The 16497-nt window shown below is 44.6% G+C and overlaps 1 protein-coding gene across 1 annotated transcript in view; it reads left to right on the top strand.

The window, feature by feature from the left end:
- The first annotated feature begins 15327 nt into the window (after nucleotides 1-15327).
- CRB1 (crumbs cell polarity complex component 1) overlaps nucleotides 15328-16497 on the top strand; it is a 151611-nt gene continuing 150441 nt past the window's right edge. Inside the window, exon 1 of the mRNA XM_034778351.1 lies at nucleotides 15328-15379. Within this exon, the coding sequence (XP_034634242.1) occupies nucleotides 15376-15379 (4 nt within the window). The 5' untranslated portion in view covers nucleotides 15328-15375. The remainder of the gene's footprint in view (nucleotides 15380-16497) is intronic.

Genomic DNA, 16497 nt, shown 5'->3' on the forward strand with positions numbered 1-16497 from the left:
TGAGTGCTGGTCTGGTCTTCAGAAGAAACAGAGCGGCAATGTAATTAAACTGTTCATTGTATTAAATGATGGAACATAGCTGGGAAAGGAGGAATGGGACACAGATAGAAATGGGAGAGAGCACGATGGAGAGAATAGTAGTTGTGAGAGCTATATTAATTAGGAGAACTTGAGCGGGACTGAGGGAAGGTAGAGGTTGGACCCCAGACAATGCTAGTGGATGAAGTTGTGTTGGTGGTGCCTTGTATCTCTTGAGGTATTCCATTCCATCAGTACACGTTCCTATGGCTTTATTTGTGTTGTATCTATTCCCTTGGCATGCTTCCCCCCCCCCATGTGCTGATCCAATCATAACATCCCTTCCTTCAAATTCATGATAAAGATGTCTGAGACAACTCAATCCCTCTCTCTCTGTTCTCCGTATTATGCATCTGTGTTCTCATGTTCACGGGTGCTTCCTTAAGTACCAACCAGTGCCATCCCAAGATTTAATGAATATGCACAGTCAGAGCCTTCTAGGGTTGTCTTTTCCAGGGAGTCATGGCATATTTATGAACCACATCTTTTCACTGGTACATTGCAGGTAAACTGAGATGTCTAGGTGTACCATAGCTAAGCACTTTGAGCAATGCAGACACATCAGCCTGGTCTACACTATGATTTTAGGTCGAATTTAGCAGCATTACCTCGATTTAAGCCTGGACCCGTCCACATGACAAAGCCCTTTTTTCCGACTTAAAGGGCTCTTTAAATCGATTTCTTTAATCCACCTCCGATGAGAGGATTAGCGCTGAAACCGGCCTTTCTGGGTCAGATTTGGGGTAGTGTGGACACAATTGGATGGTATTGGCCTCCGGGAGCTATCCCAGAGTGCTCCATTGTGAACGCTCTGGACAGCACTCTCAACTCAGATGCACTGGCCAGGTAGAAAGGAAAAGGCCCGCAAAATTTTAATTTCCTGTTTGCCCAGCGTGGTGGAGAGCACAGGTGAACACGCAGAGCTCATCAGCACAGGTAACCATGATGGAGTCCCAGGATCGCAAAAGAGCTCCAGCATGGACCGAACAGGAGGTACGGGATCTGCTCGTATGGGAAGATGAATCAGTGCATTAGAAAAAGTCTCAAAGAGCATGAAGGACAGAGGCCATAACAGGGACGCACAGCAGTGCCGCGTGAAAATTAAGGAGCTAAGGCAAGCCTACCACAAAACCAGAGAGGCAAACAGAAGGTCCAGGGCAGAGCCGCAGACATGCCGCTTCTACGCTGAGCTGCATGCCATGCTAGGGGATGCAGCCACCACTACCCCAACCCTGTGCTTTGACTCTGTCAATGGAGAATCACGAAACATGGAAGCGAGTTTTGGGGACGAGGAAGATGATGATGAAGACATTCAAGATAGCTCACAGCAAGGAAGCGGAGAAACTGGTTTCCCCAACAGCCAGGATACGTTTTTCACCCTGGACCTGGAACCAGTAACCCCCGAAACCACCCAAGGCGTGCTCCCAGACCCTGAGGGCACACAAGGCACCTCTGGTGAGTGTACCTTTGTAAATATTACACATGGTTTAAAAGCAAGCGTGTTTAATGATTAACTTGTCCTGGCATTCGCGGCCAGTACAGCTACTGGAAAAGTCTGTTAACATGTATGGGGATGGAATGGAAATCCTCCAGGGACATCTCCAGAAAGCTCTCCTTCATGTACTCCCAAAGCCTTTGCAAAAGGTTTCTGGGGAGGGCAGCCTTATTCCGTCCTCCATGGTAGGACACTTTCCCACGCCAGGCCAGTAGCACGTAGTCTGGAATCATTGCATAACAAAGCATGGCAGCGTATGGTCCCGGTGTTTGCTGGCATGCAGACAACATCCATTCCTTATCTCTCTTTCTAATCCTCAGGAGAGTGATATCATTCATGGTCACCTGGTTGAAATAGGGTGATTTTATTAAGGGGCCATTCAGAGGTGCCCGTTCCTGCTCGGCTGAACAGAAATGTTCCCCGCTGTTAGCCACGCAGTGAGGGGGAGGGGTGAAGTGATCATCCCAGATAATTGGGGGGGGGAGGGGCGGGGGTTAGTTGGGTTTGTGCTGCATGTTAACCCGGAAACCGCAGCCCCTCCTTTTAAATTTCAAACCCATTTTAAATGGCCAACCCAATGGCCGCTTGGTATGGGAAATGAGGGTGCTCCTGTTTGAAACCATTCCCACATAAAAGAAGCCAAAAGACTGTGGCTTACCATGGCTGCCTTCAAGCCGAATTCTGTTGCCTGCACTGCATGAGTGATCTCTCACACCAAACCGGCAGGCCCCCAATATAAGAGGAAAAATGCGACCTTGAAATGAAAGCACGTGCTGTGTAATGTGAACAGCAAGATTGAATGTGAAAGAGTGTACCCATTGTTCTCTAAAATGTCTTTTTAACTGCCACCTCTCCCTTCTCCTCCACCAGCTGCAAATGTTTCCCCTTCACAGAGGCTAATGAAGATTAGAAGGCAAAAAAGGCACACTCGGGATGACATGTTCTCGGAGCTCCAGATGTCCTCCCACGCTGACAGAGCACAGCAGAATGCGTGGAGGCAGGCAATGTCAGAGTGCAGAAAAGCACAATATGAATGTGAGGAGAGGTGGCGGGCTGAATCCCTGGCTGAAGAGAGCAAGTGGTGGGCTGAAGAGTATATGTGGCATCAGCTTGCTGACAGAAGGCAAGAGTCGATGCTCCGGCTGCTAGAGCATCAAACTGATGTGCTCCAGCGTATGGTTGAGCTGCAGGAAAGGCAGCAGGAGCACAGAGCGCCGCTACAGCCCTGTGTAACCAACAGCCCTCCTTCCCAAGTTCCATTGCCTCCTCACCCAGATGCCCAAGAATGCGGTGGGGAGGCCTCTGGCCCCCCAGCCACTCCACCCCAGAGGATTGCCCAAGCAACAGAAGGCTGGCCTTCAATAAGTTTTAAAGTACAGTGTGTCCTTGTCCTTCCCTCCTCCTCCACCCCCCCGGGCTACCTTGGCAGTTATCCCCCTATTTGTGTGATGCCTTAATAAAGAATGCATGAATGTGAAATAACAATGACTTTATTGCCTCTGCAAGCGGTGATCGAAGGGGGGAGGGGTGGGTGGTTAGCTTACAGGGAAGTAGAGTGAACCGGGGGGAAAAGGGGGGCAGAGGGGGTTCATCAAGGAGAAACAAACAGAACTTTCACACCGTAGCCTGGCCAGTCGTGAAACTGGTTTTCAAAGCTTCTCTGATGCGCACCGCGCCCTGCTGTGCTCTTCTATCCGCCCTGCTGTCTGGCTGCGCGTAATCAGCAGTCAGGCGATTTGCCTCAACCTCCAACCCCGCCATAAATGTCTCCCCCTTACTCTCACAGATATTGTGGCATGCACAGCAAGCAGTAATAACAATGGGAATATTGGTTTCGCTGAGGTCTATCAGAGTCAGTAAACTGCGCCAGCGACCCTTTAAACATCCAAATGCACATTCTACCACAATTCTGCACTTGCTCACCCTATAGTTGAACAGGTCCTGACTATTGTCCAGGCTGCCTGTGTATGGCTTCATGAGCCATGGCATTAAGGGGTAGGCTGGATCCCCAAGGATAACTATAGGCATTTCAATATCCCCAACAGTTATTTTCTGCTCTGGGAAGAAAGTCCCTTCCTGCAGCTTTTGAAACAGACTAGAGTTCCTGAAAACATGAATGTCATGTACCTTTCCCGGCCATCCCACGTTGATGTTAGTGAAGCATCCCTTGTGCTCCACCAGTGCTTGCAGCAGCATTGAAAAGTACCCCTTGCGGTTTATGTACTCGCTGGCTTGGTGCTCTAGTGCCAAGATAGGGATATGGGTTCCATCTATCGCCTCACCAGTTAGGGAATCCCATTGAAGCAAAGCCATCCACTATGACCTGCACGTTTCCCAGAGTCACTACCCTTGATACCAGCAGCTTTTTGATTGCATTGGCTACTTGGATCACAGCAGCCTCCACAGTAGATTTACCCACTCCAAATTGATTCCCGACTGACCGGTAGCTGTCTGGTGTTGCAAGCTTCCACAGGGCTATCGCCACTCGCTTCTCAACTGTGGGGGCTGCTCTCATCTTGGTATTCTGGCGCTTCAGGGCAAGGAAAAGCAACTCAAAGTTCCATGAAAGTGCCCTTACGCATGCGAAAGTTTCGCAGCCACTGGGAATCGTCCCACACCTGCAACACTATGCGGTCCCACCAGTCTGTGCTTGTTTCCCTGGCCCAGAATTGGCATTCCACGGCATGAACCTGCCCCATTAACACCATGATTTGCACATTGCTGGGGCCCATACTTCGTGAGAGGTCTATGTCCATGTCTATTTCCTCAACACTATTGTCGCCACACTGCCGTCGCCTCCTCGCCTGGTTTTGCCATGGCAGGTTCTGGTCCTGCATATACTCCAGGATAATGCACGTGGTGTTTAAAGTGCTCATAAATGCCGCGGTGATCTGAGTGGGCTACATGATCCCAGTGCTATGGCGTCTGGGCTGAAAAAAGGCGTGAAATGATTGTCTGCCGTTGCTTTCACGGCAGGGAGGGGGGGAGGGTGGGGCCTGATGACATGTACTGTGGACGCAGTCCGCCGACTTAATACACTTAGAGTATTTTGTGTGGGGACACACACAATCGACCTTATAAAAACAATTTCTAAACAACCAACTTCTATAAATTCGACCTAATTTTATAGTGTAGACATACCCATCCACTTAAATGCTAATTCTCTCAAAACCTTACTAGAAACAGAGAACTTGATATTTCAGTGACAGGAACTCAAATTTGTGTTATAATCTCAGTGACAGATTTGTTTAAACAAGAAATGAACAACAAATGTTCTGACTCCAAACCCCAGGGACAGGACAGAGCAGTTACTTATGAGTTTGTTGTACCAGCACTTCTCTGCTAGCCTTATCTGGTTGTGAAGGAAACCTTCTGAATGTGAACCAGTGCCATCTACTTTTGCTAAGTCACCTGACAGACTGAAATGGTAGCTCTAAGAAAGGCCAATGGTGCTGAGTTCATCTCAATCAAGTGTCTCTGAAAGCTAATGAGGACTTTCCACATGTCAACATAGTTAACTATTCTGCTGCTGATCATATTAGCAAAAAATCCCAACCCATATATGCAGGGACTGTGGGTTGAACTTGAGTGAAGCAGCACTCAATTTCTCCTACTCCAATATAATCCCTGCTCAATACCACTTGATTAATAATTAAGGAATTAAATAGTTATAGCTAAAGGCACTTAAAATTGAAAGTCTCAGCTATGAACTAATGGTCCAGCATGTGTGCTGCAGCAGGACAAAAGAACAGTAGTACATGTTAGCAATTCAGTGGCAGGTATAAGGCTAAACATTCAAGCCTTTGACAATGTGTTAGGCAACACTAGGGGATGGAGCTCCCCTCAGATGAACTATGCATAGTGATGCACAGCTGGATCTGCTCAACATGAAACAAAAGGTCTGGGCAAGCACAGAATGCCAGTCTTCACTTTGATCTCCCTTGCCTCCGTTAGTGTGTGTGGTTGTTACTTAAATGTGTGTGAGAGAGAGTCACAAGAATTTAACCTTCCTGATTTTAATTTAGCAGACAAGTGAATCACTAGCTATGTGTTCAATAAAGGGGAATTTACAGCCAATTAAGTCCCCTGCCAAGCACCATGCGCTTGTCAGTGCTGATGACTTTAAAGAGTATCCAGAATCTAGTCTTCTGCAGGGGAGTTCTTCTCCTAGGAAATATACCAACTGCTTTCAGAAGGTCAAAAAATGTCTGTAGATTACATGAGGACCCTACAGCTGTTAGTGCTGAAAGCTCCAGTGAAGATCAGGCCCTTCTCCAGGAGAGAGAGAGGGGAAAAGAAAAGGAAAAAAAAAAAAAAAGAGGCAGACCTTACTGAGGAATGGGTTTGCTAACAACAAGCATCTGCAGGCCATGATGAACTAGTTAGCACAGTCCACCTGACAATAGTTCACCTGATGAACTAGGCTTTTAGTGACTGAAATTTGGTAAAAACTCCTGCCATTAGTTACAGTATTTAGCTACCTTATGGAGATGTATCCAGAAAGAACAAGTCTTTGCTGAAGGATTTATTTGGGATTGTGTATATGTATCAGAAACAACGCAGCAGAGTTCTGCAGGCCAAAGGATGTGTTTTCCTTCTCTATTACCTACACTTGTAGGGCTTTTTAAAAAAGAAAAAGAAAAAGCTCTTACCTAATCATCTTACCAGTAAGTGATTTATATTTACTGAGTGTTGAGCTCCTCAGTGGAAGGTGCTATAGAAGTGCAAAGTATTCTGAAGTGCTGCTGTGATCTAAGCACAAAGACAAGTCTCCTGACCTGGGCTCTAAACCCAACTCTGCAACTGACTCAGCCTGCTGCTTTGGGCAAGTCATTTATTCTCAGTGCCTTTCTATAAAATGGGGATAACGATACATACCACCTTTCATAAAGCACTGTGAAAGACGGGGATGAAAAGCATTGTATAAACAGGTTTTAGTATATTTTAAATGCTAATAGCCCAATCTCAACAGCCTGTCTCCAGCAAACAGTCATTTTAGCAAAACAATGTTAGACACTAGGCAGAACCAGGAGCATAACAGTGTGCTCTCAGAGCTGCAACTTTTGTCCTGATTCCCTAGATTGGCAAATCTTAGGCATGGATCTGGACAAAGCACAAGAGCCTAAGGGTCAGAGGGAAGCAACTTCAGGCAACTGGTTAGTGCTTCTATATGCTGGCAAGTCTCCATCCACCTATCATATGGTGACAGTGACCAAAGATACTATTTTTTGCCAGTATATTAATAAGTCCCCCTGGGCAAGGTAGGGCTGCAGAAAGGGCTGAACCCCAGCCTTGCAAAGATTCTGAGACTAACTGGAATCAAAGATGAGATTATACCATATCCACCTTCTTCTCTACGGGCAAAAGTCATACCTATCTGACTTAATCTGGGAGCTACAAGATAGAGTCAGCTTTGCATAGTGACCTTGCCTGTTACTAACAGCTGTGTGTCTACTGGGAGTGCAGGTTGCATTGTGCAATGCACAGCTGGACAAGTGAGTCAGTGCTGGGATTGGAGCCCAGTTGATTAGGGGACAAAGCAACCTGGGTTCAGAGGAGTCTATCAATATATGAGTAATCATAGGGGATGCTGGGTGAAGGTTAAGGAAGAAACCAGCATGTGATCTATGAACAAGGTGGATGTGTAATTCAACTTATTAGGGGGCAGAGGTTGTTCCCCTTTGAGCTGAAGTCATTTATTTGGGAAAGATAAGAACTGTTAAATAAGACCTGAATAGAATCAGAACTGAGGGAATCATTTACTCTTGTGTCTGTTAATTTTATTCTTTTAAAATTATGATTTTTTTTTTGTTTAAAAAAACCCAAACCCATGAAGCCTCTAGCTCTGAATAGGACAGATGTTAGAAGATGTTAGAATCCCTAAAGCAAAAGTATTAAGAGTAACCTAGGAGCACAAATCCCACTGAAATTCCATAGAACTGTGCCAAGTCACTTCTGAAAATCCCACCCTAGAATCTTCATTAAATATAAATATATGGAGAAACATCTATCTCAGAACTGGAAGGGACCCTGAAAGGTCATGGAGTCCAGCCCCCTGCCTTCACTAGCAGGACCAAGTCTCTTTGTTATTGTTCTGATGATTTAACCTTGAAGGATCAAATCTGGCCCTCAGGTGCAGATGGCTGTGCATTCACAGCCTCATAAATAACATTGTCTTGCAACATCACAAGGGTGGATTCTGGCCACTGAGACAGAAATCTCTAAGAAGAGAGACCATCATACATTTTTCAGTGTTGATTGGTCATATGCTCTCAATTACACAAGTGCAACCCTGTTAAGCTGGTGTAAATCCATTGAAAAGTTATCTGAGTGAAGATCTGGCCCCTTTATTTCTAAAGTCTCTTAAAATGTGGCTAGTTTCTTCTAGCTACATCTCACTAATGTTAGACTATTTACGCCATTTCTAGTAGTACAGGTGATAACCAGTAGGTGGCAAGCTTTACTGCAAAGTATTTAGTGTTGAAAATTCAGAGAATCCAATATATTCCATCTTCTATGAAGTGTACTGCCAAGCATCTCACTTACATCAAAATGTCTTAACCATGGGGTAAAAGGTTTGGCACTAATTTCTCTAGTAATTAGATTAAAGTGGTGATGTTTTAAAGAGACTCAGATAATTACTTCATGTGTCAATCAGTCTAAATCTAAAGTGATCAGTGCTTTGTTTGAATTTTTCTAATGTTAAACATTAATTTTAAGAATCTCTGTCAGAGCAGGTCACTGCTCAAGTGATCTTAATTCGTTGAGAATGCAAAAGGCTCATTCTCTGCAGAGTTTAGTTTGGAACATGTGAGGACTCATAAGGTTATCTCTATATAAAGCTGCCAAAATCTAGCTCCCAAGAACATTTAAATGTTTCTTCACTTGCCCTATTCTCCTTTCCCACTATGTTAAATTGAGACATTTTTCTCCTGATAGCTGCCATTTAGCACTCAGCCTGAGCCATCCTATGCACCCATGTGCCCTTTCTCCTGGGTATGGGCTACTCACACCATAGGTCACATCCTGCACAGGTGGGTGGGGAGTAAGTAGACCCTTTAACCTATTCTCTCTTATCCCATATGCACTCACCAGCACACCTGAGCTGTGTGTGTGTGGGGGGGGGAGAAGTAACCTGCAACAGAAAGAGGACTGTGGCATGGAACAAGGTGGGTGTGGGGGGAACCAGGACCAGATTGTGACTCAGAGGGTAAGTTTTCAAAAAAACACCTAACTCACTTAGGAGCCTTGAGAATTAATGAAACGTATGCTCCTAAGTTGCTTACGTGCTTTCAAAATTCCCACCCTTTGAGTCACAGCCTGGTCCCTGCTGTGCTACTGGGGCAGCATGGCTACATGATGCCCCTTATTCAGAGCAAATTGCAAGGTGCCAATCTAGCTTATAGAGAGAGAACATTGCTGTGTATCAAATTGAAACTGGAAAGGAAGAATAAAGTGTGATTATACAGTCTGAACAATACACTAGGGGCCAGATCATGGACTACACACTGCGGAAAGAACCACAAGCTGGGGGAGGGGGCGGAAATGCAGAGCTGTGCTGCCCCAAGGAGAGCTACAGGAAGATGGTAGCAGTGCAGATGCTACAGCTTGGTAAGAATCCAGCTTCTTAACATGAGAGGCTGCCATCAACAGACCAGTGTGCATAGATTCTTCCAGGAGCTCCAGTCTGCCTATGCTGTTAATGCAAATTCTTGATCCTGGTCTGCAAATCCATCTGAAGGGAAGGACCCATCCTAAGCAACTATGGCAGGACTATACAGATAAAATCCAAAGCACATGAGAGAGAAAGTGCCCAGTTCTTTGTGGTCCTAAGGGACCTTTATGTTGCTCTGACATAAACCAGACAGAAGCATCCCCCTGAGAATCTCCCCAGCTGAGCTGTTGACCTACCCCCCTTGTAGGCTGTATAGTTATAGCTAGATACAATTGCTCATTACTTAAACAGCCTACTTTCTTCAGATATATCCTAATCATACAATTCCAATTAATGTAACTTTATAAACAGTTTGAAGAATGCATTATTGTGTTATTAAGATCATATGGTCCCCAGAAGTGCCTAACATAGGTGCTAGTTTTCTTAAAGAACCCAGCTTCATTAATTCTAACAAACTAATTATCAGGTTTACTTGTAAATTCTCAGATAATGAATTCTATACTCAAGTAAGTTTGGGAGGATCTGCTTCCCTCTCTATCTCCCCTCCCCCCCCCCCCCCGTTCATAACTGGGAGGCTGAAATCCTTCTTTAAGTGCAAAAGTCAATCTTAACTATGGTGTCATAACCAATCCCTCCATAAAAAATTCCTTCCCATCTCAGATTCTATTCTAGGCAGGAGACAGTGGGAGGGGAGGAAACTGTTTTTTTTTTTTTTTCCCCTAGCCACATATGAAGAAGCAAAAGCAAAACCCTTTTCAGGTCTTCTTTATATATCATAATAAAGAAACAAAAAGGCATAAAACACATGTTTTTCATTTGCAGGATACCTTGAAGGCCACTACTGGTTTGGGTCCAATCATGGAATCATTGTTAATATGGTATTGAGAACTGTAATGTAATATGCACGCACAGGCTACTTGTTTCATCAGACAATAATTAGGCCTTTGAGTCAGTAAATATATCCATCCCTGGGTATGTGGGACCCACCCTCCAAATTGGTATATCTTATTTTCACAAATATCCAGAGCTCCTCTGCACATCTCATAAAGAAGAAACCACATGAGGAGGCACAGCTCACTTCTCTGATCTCCAGATGTGTCACTCTGTCACAGTTCCTATTATAGGAGTGCTTTTCTGGTAAGATTATCTGAGGCTTTGTCCCTCTGGCCACAGCAAAAGTCCACTCTTTGCAGGACAAAACCTGGGAGTCCAAACTAAATAAAGCCGCCTGTATCCTCCCTCAAACAACCAAACAAAAAAAAAAAAAAACCACTGTACAAGCCCTTTTGTCTTCTGTGACTGGCCTCATTGGTCTTTTAGTCTCCCCAGATGAACAGCTCTACTCCTTCCATCTCAGTGAAGAGGTTCCCCAAGTCTCTTGTATTACAGGCTGACCACTGTTCCATTGCCTTCCCAGGCTAAAAAGTTTATCTACAGGGCTCTGTAAATATTCCACCTCCCATCAGTGGCAGATCTCTCTCTGGACTGAGTGTGTCAGCTCACACTTTGCAGGTGGGACAGCTGAGGTGTCAGGGAACCTCAGCTCTCTCTTTCCCTCAGTTCCAGTCTAGGGACCCTGAGAGTGAAGTGGCTGTCTCATTCACTAACACCCCACACTGCCTCACTTCCTCTAGGCCACTTCCTACACTGCCAATCCCTTCCTCAGGTCTTCATAGCCAGTTCCCTCACAGGCTCTGTTCTTGGCTCCCTTTCTACAAGGAACTCCTCTGGCTCTTGGTGCGTTTCCCCAGCCTGCCATTATTCTACCCCAGGAATCTCTCAGCAGTGAGCTAACTATCACTGATCTGTCTCCACAGCCCAGTTATTGATGAGCCTCCCAGCTCATTGCTTCTCCTACCAATACCATCAATCCTCCCTCTCCCCACCCAGGCTGCCTCATATATCCTAGATGGCCTGCCTCTTGGTCACCTGCTCTCTGGACTGTCAGTCCCAAGACCCAGGAAGAAATTAGAGAAAAGGTGATAGCTGAGCCTGAATTCCTTTTAAAGGGACAGCTCACCCACATACAAGGAACAGCATATTAAGTATAACATTCCACCATTCATTATCAAGCAGTTACACTACAACAAATGTATACTGCCTACTTCTAAAACAGGGATCCAGAGCAAAAATTGAAAGGAAAAAAGACTAATATGATGTATTCAGACCAGGACTGCAACACAGATTGTTTAATATAATATGCATTCTCCAGCACACATGCATCTTTTTTGTCTTTTGACTCACTAGCCTCTTTCTGAAGGGTCCATTCAGCTTTATTTAGTAGCTTCTCAGCCAAGATGTGACAGCATCTTTTTTTTCTATTGAATAGACATGGATTTTCCCCTCCAGTAGTATACTTTTTTTATTTAAACAGCTTTACTGCTTTTATTCTGACTCCAGAATGCTCGACAATTCCAGGGGTACTATATTGTCATCACTGAAGAAGTTCTGTTCTACTCAAATGTTCACTAGACATTACAGTATTTGTTCACAACATGATGGCAATTGGTTAAAAAAAAAAGTTGCATTGGATAAAATTGTGATCTAGTAACAGTTTAAACATTATACATGTGTTTTAAGCTTTTAACATTATTTCTACATCTTCTATTTTCTTTCATGGGCTGTGTGTGTCAATAACTAACCACCCCTCCTCCTCATTTCCACTCATTGGTTATGATCGGCTGTGACATTTGATCCATTATTGTCTAAAGTCTATGTTAGGATTGCTTACTGGCTTAGTAGGAGGCAATCACAGAATTGCTTCCTCAGGCCCTGAATCAGGAGTCCATCCCTGTTCAACAAAGCACCTAGGGACAGGCTTTGCTGGCTAGGGATGAACTTAAACATGTACTTAAATGTTTTGCTGAACCGAGGCCAGGGGTAACAGACATCCTGCAGCAACAGGATCATCTCTGTTAACATCTCTTCATTGATCCTCTCAGACCTTACAAACTAAGCTGAGGGTGAGTCAGGTCAGACCTGAATGAGAGAACTCCAAGGTGCTGCAGGAAGTGGTGCTGACGACTCCCTGGGTGGTATTCTTTCCTCTGAATTGGTCCTGAAGTAATGCCTTGTGATGATAGGGACAATGAGCGGTTTCACTCTGGAAGACAGGGGTGTTTAAGTCCTGACTATTAATGAGCAAGAAAGATCACACAGCACTCTGTAAGAAGAGCGTATTAACCCAGGTAATTCAGCTAAATTTCTGTTTCCCTAAATTCTTTGTGCTGTTTCAGTTGGATAAAGAACAGGAGTACTTGTGGCACCTTAGAGACTAACAAATTTATTGGAGCATAAGTTTTTGTGGGCTACAGCCCACTTCTTCGGATGCATATAGAATGGAACATATATTGAGGATATATATATACACACATACAGAGAGCATGAACAGGTGGGAGTTGTCTTACCAACTCTGAGAGGCCAATTAAGTAAGAGAAAAAAAAAACCTTTTGAAGTGATAATCAAGATAGCCCAGTACAGACAGTTTGATAAGAAGTGTGAGAATACTTACAAGGGGAGATAGATTCAATGTCTGTAATGGCTCAGCCATTCCCTGTCCTTATTCAATCCTAAGTTGATTGTATCTAGTTTGCATATCAATTCCAGCTCAGCAATCTCTTGTTGAAGTCTGTTTTTGAAGTTTTTCTGTTGTAAAATAGCCACCCGCAGGTCTGTCATTGAATGACCAGACAGGTTAAAGTGTTCTCCCACTGGTTTTTGAGTATTATGATTCCTGATGTCAGATTTGTGTCCATTAATTCTTTTGCATAGAGACTGTCCGGTTTGGCCAACGTACATGGCAGAGGGGCATTGCTGGCACATGATGGCATATATCACATTGGTAGATGTGCAGGTGAACGAGCCTCTGATGGTATGGCTGATGTGATTAGGTCCTATGATGATGTCACTTGAACAGATATGTGGACAGAGTTGGCATCGGGCTTTGTTACAAGAATAGGTTCCTGGGTCAGTGTTTTTGTTCAGTGATGTGTGGTTGCTGGTGAGTATTTGCTTTAGGTTGGGGGGTTGTCTGTAAGTGAGGACAGGTCTGTCTCCCAAGATCTGTGAGAGCGAGGGATCATCTTTCAGGATAGGTTGTAGATCTTTGATGATGCGCTGGAGAGGTTTTAGTAGGGGGCTGAAGGTGACAGCTAGTGGTGTTCTGTTATTTTCTTTGTTGGGCCTGTCTTGTAGGAGGTGACTTCTGGGTACTCGTCTGGCTCTGTCAATCTGTTTTTTCACTTAAGCAGGTGGGCAGTGTAGTTTTAAGAATGCTTCATAGAGATCTTGTAGGTGCTTGTCTCTGTCTGAGGGATTGGAGCAAATGCGGTTATATCTTAGAGCTTGGCTGTAAACAATGGATCGTGTGGTGTGTCCTGGATGGAAGCTGGAGGCATGTAGGTACGTATAGCGGTCAGTAGGTTTCCGGTATAGGGTGGTATTTATGTGACCATCGCTTATTAGCACAGTAGTGTCCAGGAAATGGACCGCTTGTGTGGATTGATCTAGGCTGTAGCCCACGAAAGCTTATGCTCTAATAAATTTGTTAGTCTCTAAGGTGCCACAAGTACTCCTGTTCTTTTTGCGGATATAGACTAACACGGCTGCTACTCTGAAACCTGTCAGTTGGATAAAGTATTCTTCACTTGTTGCCCTGAACTGATGCTGTGCTCAGTTAAATAATTGCCATGTCTCCCTTCTCCCCCACAAGTGGCTGCATCCAGTGATGGATGAAGGTATCAGTTTATTAAAACACGTTGGGATCCTTTGAGATGGGTGACAGGGGGATGGATCACTTGATTACCGGTTCTGTTCCCTCCCTCTGAAGCACCTGGCATTGGCCACTGTTGGAAGACCAGATAGTGGACTAAATGAACCTTTGGTCTGACCCAGTATGGCTGTTCTTATGAAAGATGCTGTATACATGTAAGACTCAGAGGGGTAGTTGTGTTTGTTGCTTTTTACAGATTCAGACTGAGGGTCCTGGGGCACCTTTAAGACTAACAGAAGTATTGGAGCATAAGCTCTCGTGGGTGAATGCCTACTTCATCAGAAGCGTCTGATGAAGTGAGCATTCACCCACGAAAGCTTATGCTCCAATACTTCTGTTAGTCTTAAAGGTGACACAGGACCCTCTGTTGCTTTTTACATGTAAGACTATTATCCTTCCTAATAAAATCAATTTAGGATCCAGTCTTCTACATCACATGCATTCCAAACCACTGACTGACTGAACTAATGTTCAGTGATGGTTGGGTCAGCATTTTGTTATTAGGCGGTGAGTTTGCAAATCTTGATGCTGCTGCTGCTGCCGCCAATGGTCTCTGGAAGGGATAGATAATAGGAAATTATACTCTGTTCATGCAGTAGTACTTTTTTGTATTAAAGAATTCATTGCCACATCCTCCCCCAACTCTATTTTCTTTTCAACAGTGAAAAATTACAGGAGAGAGGTCTAGTTTAAAACATTATACTAAGATTTGTAGTTCTTTCTTATTCATTTAAACTGCTCTGGAAGTTTCTCAGTAATTTTTGTGTTTCCTTCCTAGGATCACTTAGCATAAGAAATGATTCCAGGTGCCTGTCAAACTCTTGCCAAAAGAACTCTACATGTGATGCTGCTGCTAAGGACGATTCCTGCCGCTGTGCAGACACAGTTGATATTTTGGGGGAAGACTGCAATAAAACTGATGATCCTTGCGCCTCAAACCCTTGTCTTCAAAATGCTACCTGTTTAAGCACTGCAGGAAACCTCAGCTTTACTTGTGAATGCCACACTGGGTACAGTGGAACTACCTGTGAAACTGTCATCAGCCTCTGTGACACAAACCCTTGTAGACATGGAGGCACTTGTCAGAATGGCATAGCTGGCCCTACCTGTGTTTGTAGTGCAGGATACACGGGCATGCTGTGTGAGACCTACTTCAATGTGTGCATTTCTAATCCATGCCACAATGGAGCATTGTGCAGGGAAGGAATTGACGGGTACTCCTGCTACTGTGTCCCAGGCTATCAAGGCAAGCACTGTGACCTGGAAGTGAATGAATGTGATTCAGACCCCTGCTTGAATGGGGCTACATGCCTGAACCAGATAGGCAAGTATGACTGCATCTGCCCTGCTGAGTACATGGGTAAGCTCTATTAAAGACATTTTTTTTATTTTGACATGCAGAGCAACTTTATTTTATGTTCCAAGATATCTTTCTTACTGTTTACTCACATTTTCATAACAACTTCAGATCAAGTTCTCTGCTGAGTGCTGCTGCTTTATGAGTTACCACATCAGGTTTAGCTAGTGTGCTAGAGATGGAAGGATTCAGGAAGTTTCATATTACACAAAATCTACAGAATATTTGACAAAGATCAGCCTACTTCACCGATTTTAAATAACTTTCCTCTTAAAGCAACTTAAACTGGATGTGCTCAGAATGCTACACCATGTATTTTGCTAATCAAATAAAACCAGGTATATTATATCTTCAGGCACAGAATGTTTCAAAACTTCAGACTGAGATCCCCTGGACTGGATTTATCTGCCGAGCGTGGCAGGCAATGCTCTTCGGCCTTTGCATTTGCTTTTCAGGATCCTTTTCTTCTGCCTTCACAGCCCATTCTCTCTCACTTTCTCCTCTGCTGAGTTTCTTTTTCAGACTTTTTTCAAATGCTTGATTCAATCTTTCTTTCCCTCTCCCCATCCCCTTTCCACAGGGCTGCCCAGAGGATTCAGGGGGCCTGGTGCAAAGCAATTTTGGGGGCCCCTTCCATAAAAAAAGTTGCAGTACTCTAGTAACATGTATTTGGAAATGTAAAAAATAACCAGTGAAATACATTCAAAAATTTTTAATAATTTGAAAATACACAAAATATATTTAAAAACATTAAATGCTTTAATGGTATGTATACATTTGCAATTACATAATGGGCTGTTGCTGGGTTATGGTTGGTGCCAATGGGCTGTTGCTGCCTGGGGGTGGCACTACTATTGCCCAGGGCTGGGCGGGGAGCTGGGCTTTAGGTCGGGGGCTGCCAAGCTCAGAGGGGCTGGACTCAGAGCTGGAGGCCAGGGGGTGCCCGGCTCAGAGGGGCTTACCTAGGGTTACCATACGTCCTCTTTTTCCCGGACATGTCCGGCTTTTCGGCAGTCAAACCCCCGTCCGGGGGGAATTGCCAAAAAGCCGAACATGTCCGGGAAAATGGCGGCTCTGTTTAAGAGCCGGGCTGCCTGAACGCTACCGGCTTCGGGCAGCCC

The sequence above is a fragment of the Trachemys scripta genome, chromosome 8 (genome assembly GCF_013100865.1).
Source record: "Trachemys scripta elegans isolate TJP31775 chromosome 8, CAS_Tse_1.0, whole genome shotgun sequence".
NCBI classification, from domain to species: Eukaryota; Metazoa; Chordata; order Testudines; family Emydidae; genus Trachemys; species Trachemys scripta.